Source organism: Lissotriton helveticus, chromosome 8, assembly GCF_964261635.1.
Source record: "Lissotriton helveticus chromosome 8, aLisHel1.1, whole genome shotgun sequence".
Classification (NCBI taxonomy): Eukaryota; Metazoa; Chordata; class Amphibia; order Caudata; family Salamandridae; genus Lissotriton; species Lissotriton helveticus.
In genome coordinates, this window is record NC_136069.1 from 926,810,946 (window position 1) to 926,829,381 (window position 18,436).

The following is an 18,436-nucleotide window of genomic DNA, read 5'->3' on the forward strand; positions in this document are numbered from 1 at the left end:
AGCGGTTTCTAGAACGGTAGCAAGAAGATATAGAGCTGCACCGGATGACCCTGCATTTTTAACAACGCATCCTCTCCCTGAGAGTTTGGTAGTGCAGGCTGCCTGTTCTAAAAAATCTGCTGGGGCATTTCCACAGGTTCCTGGAGACAAGGAATCCAGGAAACAGGACCAAAATGCTAAAAAGGTTTTTTCTTCAGCCAGCATGGCATTGAAGTCAACCAATGCTACATGTTTGATGGGGAGATATATCCATGCGTTGATGGACTCTGTCAAACAACTCATTCCAAAGGTTCCTGAGGATGACAGGAAGGATTTTCAAGAAGTAATCTCGGACACCCAAGCGGCTGCGAGACAGGTCATCCAGAGTGGTTTAGACACTGCAGACTCGGTGGCAAGAGTCATGGGTTCCTCTGTGGCTACTAGGAGAGCTGCTTGGCTCAAATCTTCGGAGTTTTCGGCTGATGTCCAGTCTGCTTTAATGGACTTACCCTTTGATGGTTCAGGTCTGTTTGGAAAGAAGGCTGATACTGCCTTGGAACGTTTTAAGGACAGTAGGGCCACTGCAAAATCTTTAGGCCTTCAATCCAGAGGTACTACCGGAAGACGTTTCAGAGGATTTGGCCGATCTTCCTTTCGATCTTACAGATCATTCCAGCAGCAGCAGCCTCAGCAGCAGCAGCAGAACACGCTGTACAAGTCATACAGAGGCAGACAAAGACCCCGTCCTAGAGGTCGTCAAGCTTCCTCCTCCTCCTCCTCCTCTCCTTCCCAACCCCCGGCCAACGCAGCAAAGCAGCCCTAGATCCACCATTCCGGATCATGTGGGCCCAGTAGGGGGTCGGCTTACTCATTTTCTACAAGATTGGGAACTTATAACATCGGATCTTTGGGTTCTCAATCTTGTAGAGAATGGGTATGCTCTTCCTTTCCAGGAATTCCCTCCCAATTACCCTCCTTGCCAGGGTTATTGTTCAGAAGACCACCTGCTTCTCTTGCAGGATGAAGTCCTGGCATTATTTCGAAAGGGTGCAATAGAGGTGGTTCCAGAGCAGGAAAGGGGTCAGGGGTGCTACTCCCGGTATTTCCTGATCCCCAAGAAAGATGGCAGACTCCGGCCAATCCTGGACCTCAGGATTTTGAACCTTTACCTGAAGCAGGAAAAGTTCAAAATGCTCACTCTTGCACAGGTTCTTCAGGCGCTGTTGGAAGAGGACTGGATGGTGTCGATCGACTTGCAAGATGCGTATTTTCATATTCCCATCTTGAAGTCTCACAGAAAGTATCTCCGTTTCACGGTTGGGTCACAGCATTACCAGTTTGTGGTCCTTCCGTTTGGCCTTACTACTGCACCTCGAGTCTTCACCAAGGTGATGGCAGTGGTGGCGGCTCATCTCAGGAGAACGGGGATTCACGTATTTCCGTATCTAGACGACTGGCTGATCAAAGCGGAGTCGCCAGAGAAGGTGCTCCATCATCTGCAAGAGACAACTCAGTTGTTGCACAGGTTGGGTTTTTCGATAAATGTACCCAAGTCTCACCTGGTGCCCTCACAGCGCAACCTGTTCATAGGTGCGGTACTGGACACAACCGTATGTCGTGCATTCCCTCCCCCTCAAAGAATTCACGACATACGGGAGATGATTCCTTTATTTTACAATGGAGCGGTCGTTCCAGTCCTGAAGGTCCTTCGCCTACTCGGTCTGATGGCTTCATGCATTCTGTTGGTCAACCATGCACGCTGGCACATGAGGGCACTCCAGTGGTGCCTCCGCAGGCAGTGGTATCAGCACAACGGAGATCTCGGGGAGTCAGTGAGGATCTCCAGGGAAGCTGCAGCGGATCTGTCTTGGTGGAGCGTGGAAGGCAATCTGTCAAAAGGAAAGCCTTTTCAACTTCCTCCAGCGGTGGCCACAGTGATAACGGATGCATCCACTCTCGGGTGGGGTGCTCATCTGGGAGACCTGGAGGTCAAGGGTCTTTGGTCTCCAGAGGAAAGGTTGCTTCACATCAACCTTCTAGAATTGCGGGCGATACGTTTGGCGCTCAAGGCCTTCCTCCCTTCCCTTCGCGGTCAGTCAGTCCAGGTCCTGACGGACAACACGACCGCGATGTGGTACATCAACAAGCAGGGAGGAGTGGGGTCGCAGTGTCTCTGCAGAGAGGCTCTGCGTCTCTGGTCCTGGGTTCAGGACCATCAGATTTGTCTGAGGGCAAATCATCTGGCCGGGGTTCTGAACGCTCGTGCAGACAGTCTCAGTCGGCAGTTCTCTGCCGATCACGAGTGGAGGCTTCACCCGGAGGTGGTTCACGACATCTTTCAGATGTGGGGGACACCTCGGGTGGACCTGTTCGCCACTCACGAGAATGCTCACTGCCTGTCATTCTGCAGTCTCCAGTATCCGATGCAAGGAGCCTTGGGGGACGCGTTTCAGTTGAGTTGGGGAAATCAACTCCTTTACGCGTTTCCTCCCATACCCTTGATTCCTCGGGTTCTGAGGAAGATTCGCCAAGACCGGGCCCAAGTCATATTGATCGCCCCGGATTGGCCAAGAAGGGTGTGGTATTCAGACCTTCTCCACCTCTCCTCTCACCCGCCGCTCCGTCTCCCTTACAGGGCAGACCTCCTCTCTCAGATGGAGGAGCAGGTTCTACACCCCCACCTCCAGACCTTACACCTTCATGCCTGGAGATTGAGCGGGGCAACCTGATTTCTTTTTCTCTCCCTCACGATGTGGTGGATGTCATTTTGTCGGCCAGGCGTGACTCCACTAAGTCCATCTATTCTTATAGGTGGTCTAAATTTGTTGTTTGGTGCAGGGAGAAGTCTATAGACCCTTTGAGGTCCCATTTATCTGATGTGCTCCAGTTTGCCCTTTCCCTGGCCCAGCAGGGGCTTGCTGTTGCCACGGTGAAGGGATATCTGTCTGCGCTGTCGGCATTTATCTGTATGCCTGACCAGCCTTCTCTTTTTAAGTCTCCCATTGTTCTAAGGTTTCTGAAGGGCCTTACTAATAGGTTCCCTCCTACACCCTTTGTTGTGCCTCAGTGGGATTTGAACCTAGTTTTGACATTTTTGATGGGTGCTCCCTTTGAGCCTCTTCACAAGTGTCCCATGAGGCTTCTGACTTTTAAAACTGTTTTTCTTGTCGCAATTACCTCGGCAAGGAGGGTAAGTGAGCTTCAAGCTCTTAGTTCCAAGCCCCCATTCCTGACCATTCATGCTGAACGAATGGTTCTTAGGACCAGGGCTGCTTTTCTGCCTAAGGTGGTGACTCCTTTCCACCTGGGTCAATCCATTACCCTTCCTACCTTTTATCCTCCCCCTCACCCTTCCAAGGAGGAGGAGAGATTACACCGTCTTGACCCCAAGAGGGCGGTGTCTTTTTACTTGGACAGGACTAAAGACTGTCGAGTGGACGACCAGCTCTTCGTTGGTTTTGCTGGCTGCAAGAAAGGAAGAGCGGTCCATAAGAGGACTCTGTCGAGGTGGATCGTGCTCTGCATTAAGATCTGCTACTCTTTGGCTGGTAAGGACCCTCCAGAGGGTATTAGAGCACATTCGACTAGAGCAAAATCTGCATCATCTGCTTTGTCTAGAGGTGTACCTGTTGAGGACATTTGCAGAGCCGCGACTTGGGCCTCCCTCCACACTTTCGCGAAGCACTACTGCTTGGATACCGAGGTGAGGAGGGACGGCCACTTCGCGCGCTCTGTCCTCCAAGATTTCCTGGTATAGCAGAGTGGACACCCTCCTCCGGGAGTGGGGACTGCTGTGGGACTCTATTCACAAGGTGAGGAATCCACACGGCAGATGTATCTATCAGAAGAACAAGTTACTTACCTTCGGTAACGCTTTTTCTGGTAGATACTATATCTGCCTGTGGATTCCTCACTGACCCACCCGCCTCCCCGTTGTCCACTCTTCTATGCCAGAGTTTCTATGATGTGTTATTTTATTGTCATGGAAATGTTTATTTCAAATGTTGTTATTGCATTTGCTTCACACTGTGTGTGTTACCTTATTTCTATACTACGTATACTGTGTATATTTCTACTATCATCGGTCCGTCCGTGTGCCTCGATGGCACGGAAAAAAGGGCGGAACTGATGTCATCACGCCGGCGTGGGCCTGTTATAGGCGCCGGTGACGTCAGCGAGGTCGCGTGCGATGCCGTGCCTCTGTGACGTCCGGATCCACGTCGGCGCGAAGCTACAAAAGAATTTCCGAATGTTGCTGACGCAAGGGGATATTCACAAGGTGAGGAATCCACAGGCAGATATAGTATCTACCAGAAAAAGCGTTACCGAAGGTAAGTAACTTGTTCTTCTGGTGTGAAGAGGTCCTGCCTGTCACCTCCCTCGGTGTCGGTCCGTTGATGCGGTTCTTTGTTTCCCCATCTGGGTCTGCCTGTCCTTCTCCATCCTTCAAGCCAGTCATAGGCTTCCTCCGGGGTCTCGAAGAAGAATGTCTTTCCTTCAGCTACAACTCGTAGCCTTACTGGGAACAGCATTGAGTAGGGCACCTCCCGGTCTCGTAGCGCCTTTTTTACTTCGATGAAACTGCGACGGCGTTTTGCCACCGCTGCTGTGTAGTCGGGGAAAGAAGGAAATTGACGAGTTGTGTAAGCAAATTGGTGGGGAGATTCGCGCCCCTGGTTTGGCCCTTCCACCCGGCACCCTGTGTGCTCGTTCCACCGAGAAGAAAACAGAGAGCCCTTTAGGTTGCAGTCTGGTTTTTATCAAGTCTTCCACATATAGGTCCATAGCTTGGGTACCTTCACTCTCCGGAATGCCCAAAATGCGAACGTTGTTCCTACGTGAGCGCCCTTCGTGGTCATCCAGCTTATCGGTCAGTATTTTATTTTCCGATTCCAAGCGTGAGACGGTCTTCTTCAGGATTGCTGTGTCACTGGTCAGGGTCTTTGTGTTCCGCTCCACCTCCACAACTCTGGTGGTAATTTTCTGAAAATCAGCACGGAGGAGCGATACTTCTGCAGAATTGGAACCCCCCTGTGGTTTGTACGTTGGATAGTGTCGCCATTATGTCTTCCAGAGTTACTTTCTTCTTCGTCCCTGCGTCATCTCCTTGCGTTCCGCCTGTTTGGTTCTTCCCCTCTGACAGCGGAGGAAAGTCTTTTGAGTAGGCATATTTATCTAATCTGCCTTGTGTGCTTTGGTTTCTAGGGGCCTCTGGCTGACATGGCTCCGTTCTAGATCTGTAGTGGGGACTGTTGTCTATTGGCACGTGTCTGAGCGTTGGTGATTCCAGCCAGCGACGTCGCAATGTGCGTCGGTCTTTAAGGAGAGTGCGTCCATCTTTTCACGGGGCTCTCCGTGTGTCCGCCGGTCCCGGGGATGAGTGGTGGGAGGCGATCTCGTGTCCGTCGCCGTCTGGGAGAGGGTCACCACAAGTTCCGGGGGAATATTGATGGGGCCCAGGCCTCTTTGTTGGTAGTGGCGGCTTTAGCCCCCAGAGTCTGCAACCCCGGCCCCCGAGGTTATGCACGTGGGGGGGTGGGAGCCGAGGAGTCCAGTGTCAGCACGGCGGGCCCTTATGTGCCGGTTGTGGTCCGGTCCTGGTAGGAGTGGGAGGGAGAGGGGGGCATCGGGTCGCGCAATCCGGCGCGGTTCAGACACCCTGGCTGTGGCGCCGTCTCCCTGTAGCCTGGTGCGCGCCGCGCCGTGCAGACCTCGGCCACTCCCCGGGCCCCCAGTCCCCCGCACCTGGTCCTCCAGTCTCGTCTCTCCCCCAGCCGGTCTCTTCAATCCACGGTGCACCCGACAGCTCACCAGTTCTCCCCCTCAGTGAACAGGTCTGGGACGTCCCCGCCTCCGTTCTCCTTCCGGCGTCACTTTCGGCACCCACCCGGGCTAGTGGGTTACTCGAGTCCCCGGCTTCCTCTGTGGGAGCAGGCCGCTGTGACGTGTACGCGGCCGACACCGGCTCCGGCTGTCGGATTTAGACCGGAATCACGGCATTCATTGCCGCTCGGTCACGGACTGCTGCGGGAGCCTCGGCCTCCCGAGAAAAGGCAGGATAAATGTCCGGATTTGTTTGAAGGGGCACCTCGCCGCCGGAGCTTACTTAGCACGCAGGCATCTTGTCGGCTGCTCGCCACGCCCCCTTAAAGCTGTCACTTTTGATAGTAAGGTTAGATACTTTTCCAGTATGACAGCTAGTTTCTGATAGGTTGTTCTAACTGCAGACTCCTCATCTTTGCAATATTCCCCAGTCACCAGACTGGATCTGGGAAGGTTTTTACAGCAATAATTCTACACGCTTCTAGGTGACGTCCTGTGGCTCTGCATTGGCTTTGTTCCACCTTGAAAGTGACTGAGTAAGACCCTTTGCCTTCGAAAGCGGATCATCCTTTTTCATCAGTCAAAAAACTCTTTCCTTTTTCCAGTGTGTAAGGGAATGATGTCCCTACCAAAGACTGCAGGGTTCACCATGCTGTGACTGTCTGAAACATATGTTGGTGAAGGACCCGCACGAGGTGTGCCTATTGTAATTGGGCTTGGAGCTTGACTGCAAGTCTTGTAAAGAATGTTCCCTCATGCCTCAAAGGTGATGTGTGAATGTGAAGCAAAGCTATACGTCGTTGAACACAAAAAGAATTAACAGACCTTGTGTAGGTGTAAGCCCTGCTCATGCTCCAAGTGGAGGGTATGAATCCGTTCCCTCTATAGCGGCTGTTCCCGCAACAGGTCTTCTTCGCAGTCCAAGCCATCGGGTAAGTCAAAGCCCAGGTCAAAGAAGAATCATAAGAAGATGACGCAGGACTCCAACCCAATCCAGCCACTCTCTGTCCGAAGGTAAGTAAAGAGAGTGTCATAGTGCCAACTGATTTCTGCTGCACTCCGAAATTCCTGGGCCATTGCTGCAACAGGTCGAAGGCTTTAGGAAGGCAATGCTGTGTATTTTTGACACTGTTCTAGACTCCTCTGGCATGCCTTTGAACCCCAAGGGTCTGCAGGGACCTACAGGCTGGTTACCTTCTGTGGATCCTTCCTCAGCGCCACCTGGGCCAGTGGAACCTGCCTCGGATTCTGCACGGACTCCGGTGGCAACTTCAGTTGCGGTTCCAAGTCATGTCCCAGTGAATTTGTTAACAATGGTCCTGACATCTCCAGTGCCAGAGGTCAGTGTAGCGCTCCTGTCAGGTAATCTACCATTACTTCGCGGGCACTACTACGAAGTACCATTATTGCGCGTTTTTTACTTCGCAGGATCTTTTTCTACTATTTTACTTAGGATGCTGTTACTTCGTATTTACCGTTACTTCGCAAGTGAATTACTTTGCAGACTATCAACATCGTTGTTTGGAAAAGGAGGCACTTCCTTTTCCAAACAACGACGTGCACCACTGACGACGCGTTAAGGAGGAGAAGAGAGGAATCACGAATGAAGGGGAAGACAGGGACCACGAGGAGAGAGAGGTAAGTGGGCTGTGTAGTTTTTAGGGTCATGCAGGGGGTAGTCTTTTAGGTTGTAGTGTTTTCTTTGTGTAGTGTAGAGTACTGTATTTAGGTTTAAGATAATGTCGGGGGTCGTGAAGGGTAGTGTTTGGGAGTAGGGACTGGCCTTGGGGTCGGGGGAGGGTTGTGCAGGGGGTAGTGCTTAAGTGTTTAAGGGTTTAGGGTAGTGTTGTGGTGTTTGTGTAGGGTAGTGTTTTAGGGTTTAGGGAAGTGTAGGGGGCGTGCAGGGTAGTGTTTGAGTGAAGGGAGCAGACTGGGGGAGGCGGGAGTGACTTGCAGGGGGTAGTGATTTAGAGTTTAGGGGAATGCTGTGGTGCTTGTGTGGGGTAGTGTAATAGGGTTTAGGGTAGTGTCGGAGGGGGGTTGTGCAGGGTAGTGTTGGAGTGTAGGGACATGAGTGGGGGAAGGGGAAAGTTTGTGCAGGATGTAGTGTTTAAGGGTTCAGGATAGTGGTGTGATGTTTGTGTAGTATAGAGTTTTAGGGTTTTAGGGTTTAGGGTAGCGTCGGGGGTGTCATGCAGTGTAGTGTAAGAGTGTAGGGACAGGACTGGGGGAAGTGGGATGGACGGTTAGGGGGTAGTGTTATAGGGTAGTGTAGAGGTGTTTGAGTAGTGTAGGGTAGTGTAGTGTTTGAGGTTTTGTGTAGTGTAGAGGTTTGATTGGTAAATGTGTTGAAACAGAAGAATGACTCACGCACCCAAAAGCCATATTAAATTTATTTAAAGCATGTCGGACATATTAAAAATGATTATTGATTACGTGACTTTACAAAAAAATATAAGGGTTGTGAATCGGATCCAGCGGTAATTTTATCATTGGATGCCAAAATGGCATTCGACATGGTTGAATGGCAATATTTATTTGCGGTACTGTCCAGAATGGGTTTTGGCCCCAAATTCAGGGCCTGGATTCGATTTATATACAGCACCGTTGGCGCAAGTCACGGCTAATGGTCATGTATCCCAAACGATACACCCGACAAGGGGGACGCGGCAGGGATGCCCATTGTCCCCATTGCTATTTGCATTGGTATTGGAACCACTAGCAATATTACTTAGGTCCACCCCACTGTTGAGAGGAATTAGCTGGGGGGAGCACTGGGAAGACCGTCTCTCGCTGTATGCAGACGATATGTTGGTCTACCTGATGGAACCAGAGCGGGGAATCCCGGAGCTCCTACGGTTGTGTGACTCACACGGGGAGGCGTCAGGGTACACGATTAACTGGTCCAAATCAGTGCTCTATATATTGCGGGGACCGGCTCCGGTACTGCCAGCGGGGTGCCCATTGGTGCTGGCGGGGAATTCCTTTAAATACTTGGGAATTCCATCACCAAAGATGCAGCGGACTTCTTTACAAAGAATCTAGCTCCGCCACTGGACAGACTGAAGAGGGACACTTTGTATTGGGCGTCGTTGCCACTTACACTTTTGGGAAGGGCAGCGCTGTATAAAATGATGGCGCTACAGAGATTTCTTTACGCTCTTGATAATACACCATATCCAATACCACCTAAATACTTTCAGCATATAGCGGCGCAGGTGTTGCAATTGCTATGGCGAGCCCGTCCTGCACGTATAGCTCAGGTGAAGTTGTGTAGGAGCTGGTACGATGGGGGGATAGCGCTGCCAGATGTCCAGCGATACTACTGGGCTGTGCAGCTTAAGACCCTTAACCAGTGGTTACATGCCCCCCAAGATGACCCAGCCTACAGGGCGAATAGGGTGCAGTTGGGCACAACGAACGTATTAGCGGCACTCTATGATAAGAGACTTGCAGCGAAGCTGGAGGGTTCCACGAAACAGACGGTTGACATATGGTACAAGGCACTGGAGAAATTGGGATGGAAAGGGGTAATAACGAAACTTACTGCGTTATGGGACACTAGGGCACTGGGTCTCCTGAGAAGTAGTAAAGGCTTCACACACTGGGACAATATTGGTATATCCACAGTGGGTGACTTGTGGGAGCGGGGGACGGTAGTCCCGTTTGCCCAGTTACAGAAACAATATAACATGGGTCCAAATTAAACATATAGATATGTGCAAATTCGGCATGCTTTACTAATAGCTCTCCCACCAGATACAGAAGTACCCGAGGCCTCTCCCTTAGAAGACCGACTACTTACTGATTTATTGCCAAAGCGAGCAACCTCACTCACATATCAAAAACTAGTTAATAACATGCCTGACCCCACTGTGAAGTTGAGGGAGAAGTGGGTGACAGACATAGGAGACCTGGATGACTCAGAATGGTCGGAACCATTGGCATCACCCAAGGAGGTAGGCATATCCGCAAAACTTAGACTGGTGCAGCTTAAAATTTTACACTGCATATATTACACACGAACTACCCTTCATAAGCTACAGAGAGTGCAGCACCCGTATTGTCTACGAGGTTGTGGGGAAGAGGGAACTTTTTTCCACACTATGTGGGACTGGCCAGCGATAGTTGAGTACTGGAGACAGGTGTTATGTACCATTTCGCAAACACTGAGGCTATCTATCTTGCCTGAGCCACGTAAATGTTTACTGAATGTATGGGATCCAAACGATCTTAACCGATACGGTCAAATCTGGGCTACACTGGGCTTCATGATGGCGAAAAGAGATATTGCTCAGAAATGGGGTGTGGAGGGATTACCCACATTGGCGGGATGGTGCAAAAATATGGACCTTACTATGGTAATAGAAAGGGCGGTATATGCAAACAGAGGATGCACGCGAAAATGGAGCAAAATTTGGGCGGCATGGAATAGCTACAGGGGGGAGCTGCTGATCTTATTACCTGAGCGCGACTCGGACAGCTCGTCAGATGATGATTCGGATGGGGAGTGATGAGAGGCTGTGGTGGTGGGCAAAGAGGAGACTAGTTCCGAACTGTGACATTCTAATTCTACTCTAGGAGACATAGAAGTATGAAAATGTATGATACTGGAGACTGTAATGATGCTATCCCTACAAATGTAATGATGATAATATCTATTCAATGTAATGACTGTTGATGAGAAACCTGTTTAATAAAAACAATTTAAAAAAAAGGGTTGTGAATTATATTTGCGATACTCCCCCATTCCAAAATTTCCCTGCCACTCGTCACAGGGGATAGGATAGTATTAGATATATTTTTTACATACTACGTGCAATAAAAGAGTTATAATGGTATGCATATTAATTTAATGCGGAGAAAAAGCATTTAAAGTACATTTCCATGCAGTTACAATCGAAATTAATGCGCAGTTTAAACTTGCGAAGTAATGGTCATTGCAAAGTAAAAACATTGTAGTAATGACATGCGTACTAATGGCTTTCGAAGTAACGTCATATATTCTTCCCGTCAACGTCAGTGTCTGACCCCGACCACGGTAATACCTTGACTCTATTCCAGCGCACCCGGTTCCTATGCGATCTGATTCAGACAAAACTCTTCCTCTACTACTGAGCCTTCCTAAGCAACTCAATCATCTTTTTACCTCAGATTCTGACCACAGTTTGCTGCCACCTAATAATGACAATGGTGATAATGGGGATGATTTACCCCCACAATATGATGACAGTATTTATATGAACTTGTAGGATGCCAGTGAGCTTGTCACTTGCTCAAATTCAGAGCTGATCTTGTTCATTGTAGCCCCAAAAGAAGAGAGGGCTTAATTTGCTTTAGTGTTTAGACATGTGGCTGTAGTCCTGAACCTACAGTTGCCTTCTGTTCAAATCAAGAAAAATTTTCTTACTGAGGTTTTGCACCTGTGCCATCCTGATTTGAGCCATTACTTCCAACTAATGAAGTGCTGACTGATACCCTGATGGGTACTACAGCTACGTCTTGCTCTTGCCCAGCACTGAACAGGCAGTTGGCTAGATGCCACAGACCGGGGCCTGGTGACCCAGAATTTCTTAAATAGCAACCTGCTCCTGAGAGTTTGCTAGTTCAGACTTGCACCAGCTAAGTAAATCCTAATGTGTCCCCCAGACAGGCAGGGGCGAAACACAGGCCCCTGCAGCCCCCGCGGTGCGTGGAACCCTCACCCTCCAGGGGGCCCCGTGAGCACCGCACTTCTGCTGGGGAGCTCCAGATTGAGTCCGGAGGGGGGGCCCTTCACGTACCGTGCAGGGGGGCCCCCTCAAGGTTCGTTACACCACTGCAGACAGGGTGTCCAAAAGGATTGAGACATTCTGAAGTGTCTTCGTCTAACTTGGTTGTGAGATTAACCATGCGGTCTGCCTTTTAGGCTGCTATAGGTATGCCATCTCAGACATGGCCAGCAAGATCTTACTGGTGGTCCTGGAGGAGTTTTGAGCCTCTGTGGTTCAAACCATTTAGGATAGCCAGTATGCTGCCTAATATGTAATTTGGTCTCACCTGGATACTACTGATTGCTTAAGACAAGCGGTGGACAATCTGGATGTGCAGGCAACCTTATAGATATGCTTTTTGATTTGTCCTGCCTATTTGGCGAAAAAGCTGATTTTGCTCTTGAACGCTTTGGGAAAAGTAGAACCACAGTGCATTACTTAGCTTTTTTCACCCTGGGTCAACATCAGTTTCAACCTTTATTCCAGAGGGTTGGCATATAGACAACCCTATACCCTGTCACCGCTACAACAGCCACAACAGTCCTTTTCTTGCTGGGGATGTGGATCAAGCAAAAATCATGCAGGTCACCAGGGACACCATTCCTTTCAGTATTCCCCCCAGCCCCCCCCCCCCCTGTACATATGTATTTATGTAACCACAAGGTTCCTCTTTGCGGTGGAATAACATTTATCTTGTCTTGTGTCTTTTTGTCTTAGGGAATGATCAGCCCACTTCTGAAGCAGTTTCTTCAGCTTTAAAGATTTCAAAGGTAATTGCCTAATTTCAGTTGTTATTCAAGGCTGTATGTTTGCTTTTTATTCAGAATGTGGCTATTATCGTCTTTTTCTCCAAGTAATTATAATATTATTATAATTCTGGTAAGAAGTATTTACCGCTATGTAATCTCATCATGAACTTCAACGATTACTAATGATTAACAAGATCTTTGAAATGTGCACTTATTGTAAAAATGGAGATGACAAAATGCCAGAGTTGTTTTTCTTGAGAAACATATTTTATTTGTTATGATTTGTGTGGTTTTGGGCTACAGTCGGGCTGAATTACAATTCTTGTCTTGAAGTAGTGTCTGAACCTCGAACTTTAGATTGATTTCTTTCAGTTGTAAGATTATCAGTTCTGATTGAGACTTCTTCTAGTTTGTGAATTTTCCCAGGAGCCAGACTGAATCCAGAGATATTTTGACAGCAATTCACTTGTATGTTGATAGGTGGCGTAGTGTGGCTCAGTGTTAGATTGGTCTTGTGCGGACTGTGATGTTAGAGCCCCTACATCTGTGCCTCATCAGTGTGCTGACCCAGTTCCCCTCTTTCCATGCCTTGGACACGGAGCTCCTTTGAATCCCATCAGATTTACAGTTTTATTTCCCTTGTTCCAAGTTTACACGGAACGTGTCCCTTTCAAAGCATGCAGGGTTTAAACCTTGCAAAAACTGAAACTGACAAATGTTGGGGACAGACACCAATGAGGTCTGTAACTGGTACCTCAGCTCCAGGTATGCAAGAATGCTGAGGAAAGATGAATGAGAAGGCCAGCCACGACTACGAAGCCAAACTTGCCGTCCCCAGGGCCACTATTGTGACTATTTATCTTTGAAGCCCAAGAGTTCAGGTAAGTCGAAGAAATTTAAGAAACATAAGAAGTAGAAGCATGGGTCCCCTTCGTCCTGCTTTTCCACCTTTTGGGAAAGAGGGACAAAGGGGACCCATGCTTCGATTTCTTGTGTTGTGCTTAAAGTACCTCTAAGCCATGGAGGCATTCCCTCAGCTGTGAACCAAATCTGAGTTTGGTCCCAATACTCCCTACCTTCCATGGGCCCTAGGCCACCCCTCAGCAACTGCACATGTCGAAGAGGGCTCTAGACTGGATTTTTGTTACTCCAATGGACACTTCTGGATCATCTGCAGGCCCTAAGGATCTTAAGGTAGCCTCCAATAGGGTTACCCTGATGCCAGTGAAGCCTGGACAGCTCTCAACCCAACCCAGCTATGGCAACAGAAGAGTTTGCCTCCTTTGCCACAGCGATAAGGAGTGCAACAAAGGTTGTAGTCCTTACACGGTCCATGCCAGAGGTGAAAACAACTGTCCTAACCAAGGGTCTCCATCCAGGCCAAACCAGTCAAGAACCTCTGCTTCCATTTAATAAGGGCTTTATGAATGTTCTGTTCTGTCTGGTGGTCACGAGGGCAAAGCCAGAACATTACCCTCTGCTAAATAGACAAGTTACATGATGGCATAGACCCATGCCTGGGGATCCAGATTTCCTACTCCAACTCCCCATTCCAGAGAGCTTAGTAGTACAGGGATCCCCTAGCCGCTTCATACATAATGTGCTCCCCACAACTCCCCGGATAGAGAATCAAAGTGCATGCAGCTAGTCGCCAAGCATACTTTTTCTTCCACCAGCCTTGCTCACCAGTCCTTCAGTGCTAAATACCTCCAGGGCAGATACTTGCATGTACTGTGGGACAAAATCAATCAATCAATAAATCAATCATAGCATTTGTAAAGCGCACTATATACCCGTGAGGGTTTCAAGGCGCTGGGGGGGGGGGGGGGGGGGTGTGAGGATGCTGCTACTGTTCGAAGAGCCAGGTCTTGAGAAGTTTTCAGAAGGTCTTCGGTCTGCCGTATACGGATGGGGAGGGTGTTCCATGTCTTGGTGGCGAGGTGGGAGAATGATTTGCTGCCGGCGGTCAATCTTCGGATGCGGGGGATGGTGGCGAGGGCGCTGTCTGCGGATCGGAGCTGGCAGGTGGGGGTGTAGAGGCTGAGTCGGCTGTTGAGATACGCTGGTCCGGTGTTGTGGAGTGCCTTGTGTGCGTGGGTGAGGAGCTTGAAGGTTATTCTCTTGTTGATGGAGAGCCATGTAGGTCTCTTAGGTGGGGAGTGATGTGGCTGCGGTGAGGGATGTCGAGGATCAGGCGTGCAGAGGCGTTCTGGATGCTTTGGAGCCGTTTCAGGAGTTTGGCTGGGGCTCCTGCTTAGAGTGCGTTGCCGTAGTCCAGTCTGCTGCTGACGAGGGCTTGGGTGACCGTCCTTCTGGTTTCGGATGAGATCCATTTGAAGATCCTGCGAAGCATGCGGAGGGTGTTGAAGCAGGAGGAGGAGACGGCGTTGACCTGCTTCGTAATGGAGAGGGTGGAGTCGAGGGTGACCCCTAGGTTGTGTGCGCGGTCGGTGGGTGCTCCTAGTGCAGTCGGCCACCATGAGTTGTCCCAGGCCGAGGGGCTGGGTCCGAGGATGAGGACCTCCGTCTTTTCCGAGTTCAGCTTCAGTCTGCTGTTTCTCATCCAGTCGGCGACGGCCTTCATTCCTTCATGGAGGTTGGTTTTGGCGATGTGGGGGTCTTTGGCGAGAGAGAGGATCAACTGGGTGTCGGATATCTTGCAAACAGTCCCGATTGAAATACGGTCAACCCTGCAGTGCCTTATCTTGGATGGTCAAGACACAGCAAAATACTCTGTCCAGTTGGTTCTGGACACAACTGTCTTTCCAGGTAGTGTTGGTTGGAGCTCATGTGGTGCTTCATTGCTATACCTAGATTCTCTCTTCAGGCTTCTCCTCTGTTGTCCAACCATCTCTAATGGACATGTCGTTCAACAGCTCTAAGCTGTTTTGAGCGAAGAAGGACGCAGCTTTGTAAAGAATTAAAGAGAGCAAGGTCACTGCCCACTCTCTTGGTCGCGCTCCACCTGTTTAGTAGTTTCCCCAGCAGTCTCACCTCTTTCGAGACTTCAGCAGGGAATACTAGCTGAGGCACAGTCAGTATGTACCTCAGCAACATCAGGCCTTCTAGTCCTTTCTGATTGAGGCTGGGGATCAAGCTGACAGCGACCAGACTCCCAGTGACAATGTTCTACACAAACCTTAGCTCCCCCCTTTTCTGTGGCTGCCGCAAAACCACTTTAATTTACCATTGACACCACATGATCGCCCAGTGGGAGGCCACGTTATTTTTTACCTCCCTGGGTGGAGGAGCATCACATCCGGCCAATGAGTTCTCCAGTTTGTGGAACATGGTTATTCCCTACCCTTCCTGTCTTATCTTCCGGATATGCCAACCACACCGCAACACCTCCCAAAGGACCATGTCTATACTCAGCAGAAGTACTAGCTCTCATGGCCAAGGTTGACAGCATCAGAGACCAGCACTGACTGTTTCTCCCCATACATTCAAGTGGCAAAAAAGGATGGAGGCCTCCGTCCTGTCCTTGATCTGCGCCCTTTGAACTTTTCCTTCTGGAAAGACAAGTTCAAAATGCTCCCATTGGCCCAAGTTCTGCCTGCGCTAGACCTGGAGAGTATATGGTGGCATGGGATATGCAAGATGCTTATTTCTATCTCCCCATACTGCAGTTCCAAAATTCTATCTGTGGTTTCAAGTAGGCCAAGATCCATTTCAGTTGACCGTGCTCCCCTTTGCCTTACTAGTGCACCTCAGGTTTTTACAAAGGTGATGGGGCTGGTTACATTCCCATCTGCAGATGTTGGGAATACCAGTATTCCCATACCTTGACGACTGGCTACTGAAGGCTGACTCGCCTCATGAGGTCATAAGTCACCTACAGACAATGCCGACCTGTTGACATGATTGGGGTTTTCCATCACTGTGCCAAAGTCACACCTGACTTCTTCACAACGGCTCTTCTTCATTAGAGGCACCCAGGCCGCTCTGCTTTTCAGAGATTACCCTCTGCCTCAATGAGTCCAGGACACTCGAGCAATGTTCCCAATGTTTAAACCCATGACAAGGGTCTTAGTGAGACCAGCTCTTAGACTTCTGGGCCTCTTGGCCTCCTGCATCCTGCTTGTGGCTCACACTAGTTGGCACTTGCGAGCTTTGCTGTGGGTTCTGGTGTCGGAGTGGGCGCAGCGCAGCACCAAGGAGACCTTGCAGAGTTCATCCAGGTTTCGGAGGAGACTGCGATAGACCTACAATGGTGGTTGCTAACCCACAACTGGACCAGCGGAAGGCCCCTTTCCCTATCCCACCCAAAGCTAATGGTTGTTATGGGCACATCATTGATGGATACGGGAAGTCTCCCGGGAGAGTTGGGGATTAGAGGACTCTGTTCTCTATCAGAATCTCACTTCTACATCAACCTGCTGGAGTTGTGAGAGATTCACTTGGCACTGAAGGCATTCCTCCCGACCATCAAGAGGAATCCTGTGCAGGTTCTCATGGACAAGACAACTGCCATGTAATATTGTTAAACATAGGGCAGGGTGGTGTTGTGGGTCCTCTGTGAGGAGGGTCTGTGTCTCTGGAAGTGGCTGAATGCTCAAGGAATTTCCCTGATCGCCCAGCACCTGGCAGGATCTTAATATCCTTCCAGGGCAGATGAAATTATCTGCTGTTGCCTCACGGATTACGAATGGTAGTAACATTGGAGGTGGCACAGGGCATCTTCCAGCAAAGGGGAGAACTCTGGCTCCATATATCTGATAGAGACTTCTAGCCGCAGATTCCTTACCTTAGAACAGAGGTCTTGAAACATTTTGATGCCGAGACCCGCCGGTTAAAATCTTTTAGGCGTAAGGACTCTCTTCTGACCAAAATTTCTAGAATCTGGCACTCCTCATCCTCAACCACCATAAACGTCTCCAATTCCCACAATAAATCATTTTTATGGTGGGGAAACAAAGTTAAACAGTGTTTAGCAAACAAAAAATTGGTGGGTGGCTGTTGTTTGGTATCAGAGACTTAATACACAGTTCAAAAAAAAAGTTTCAAAAAAGGAATTACCTAAAAATTCACAGTGGTACTTTCTCACAAATAAACATAATTTGGCAAAACTTATTTGTATGATGATACTTTCTGAACTAATGTGATGGGTGCGCCTGTTATTCTCCAGATAGACGGTCAATCTGTGATTGCACCTCACAGTTTAACAACCAAATATTGCAATAAGCAACAAAATGGCGACCAGTCCAGCTTTGCAAAGGGTCCTCTACTGCGCAGCAACACGTGTTGCTGCTTTTTAGTAACTAATAAACCGGCTGAGCTATAAACACATTTTTGTTGTTAAAATCTGCAGCTTATGTGGCAGATGGTTGACTATGTGGCAAATCTGTAATTAAGTGAAAATCGTTGCAGTTGCATAATCGCATAATCCCAGTGGCCCTGGGTATAACGGGTGTAATGCATGGGCTGCAACGTGAGTGCATGACATCCGAGGAGAACCATACTGAATTTCATGGGATGCTGATGGCTTGGCTTTTACAGCTGCATGGAACTGGCGGTTGCTGAACATCATTCTTCACAATTAAAACATACCATTTACAATCATTAATTTTGAACTGTAAGGTCTCAGTAGGATGCTTTATTTTTAATTCCAGGGTAGGAAGTGATCGCTTAATCTTCTTTCACAGTGTTTTTCTAAAAAGGTTTCTTTTTTAACATTATGAAAACAGACGCTTCTATTTTAGTAAAAACTGAACCTGGTTCTATTAGTTTGCTGCTTCTATTGAGTTCAGTCATGTTTAGGGGTGAATGGAGGGCCTTGAGAGTGTGAGCGCTTGGGCAGCTCAAAGGTGTGGCTAACAACAACATTTTCTGTACGTTTTTAGGTCTTTCACTGTCAGGTAGCTACATATAAAATAAGGGTCAGCTTAAATAAAAAATAAATAGAAAAGTGCTACTCAGTGGGCAATGCAATATAGTACATTATTAAACCTCTCGTAGTTAATCCACCTTAAATGGTCTGTGTCTAACTAGAGAGCCACAGAATTCAATCTTGGTTGGTGCAGTGGAGAATAGAGATATGTGTATTATTAGTGCTACTAGGTCACAGCCTGTGACAGAAAGCACAGTTAATATGTAAGTCGTTATTATACTTGCATTACACACAGTATAAGA

General features: G+C 48.9%; 1 protein-coding gene across 2 annotated transcripts in view; it reads left to right on the forward strand.

Moving 5' to 3' along the window:
• SENP7 (SUMO specific peptidase 7) overlaps nt 1-18,436 on the forward strand; it is a 1,147,653-nt gene that overhangs the window by 899,719 nt on the left and 229,498 nt on the right. For both annotated transcript variants that reach the window (XM_078657763.1, XM_078657764.1), the window contains exon 18: nt 12,273-12,325. In XM_078657763.1, the coding sequence (XP_078513889.1) occupies nt 12,273-12,325 (53 nt within the window). The remainder of the gene's footprint in view (nt 1-12,272; nt 12,326-18,436) is intronic.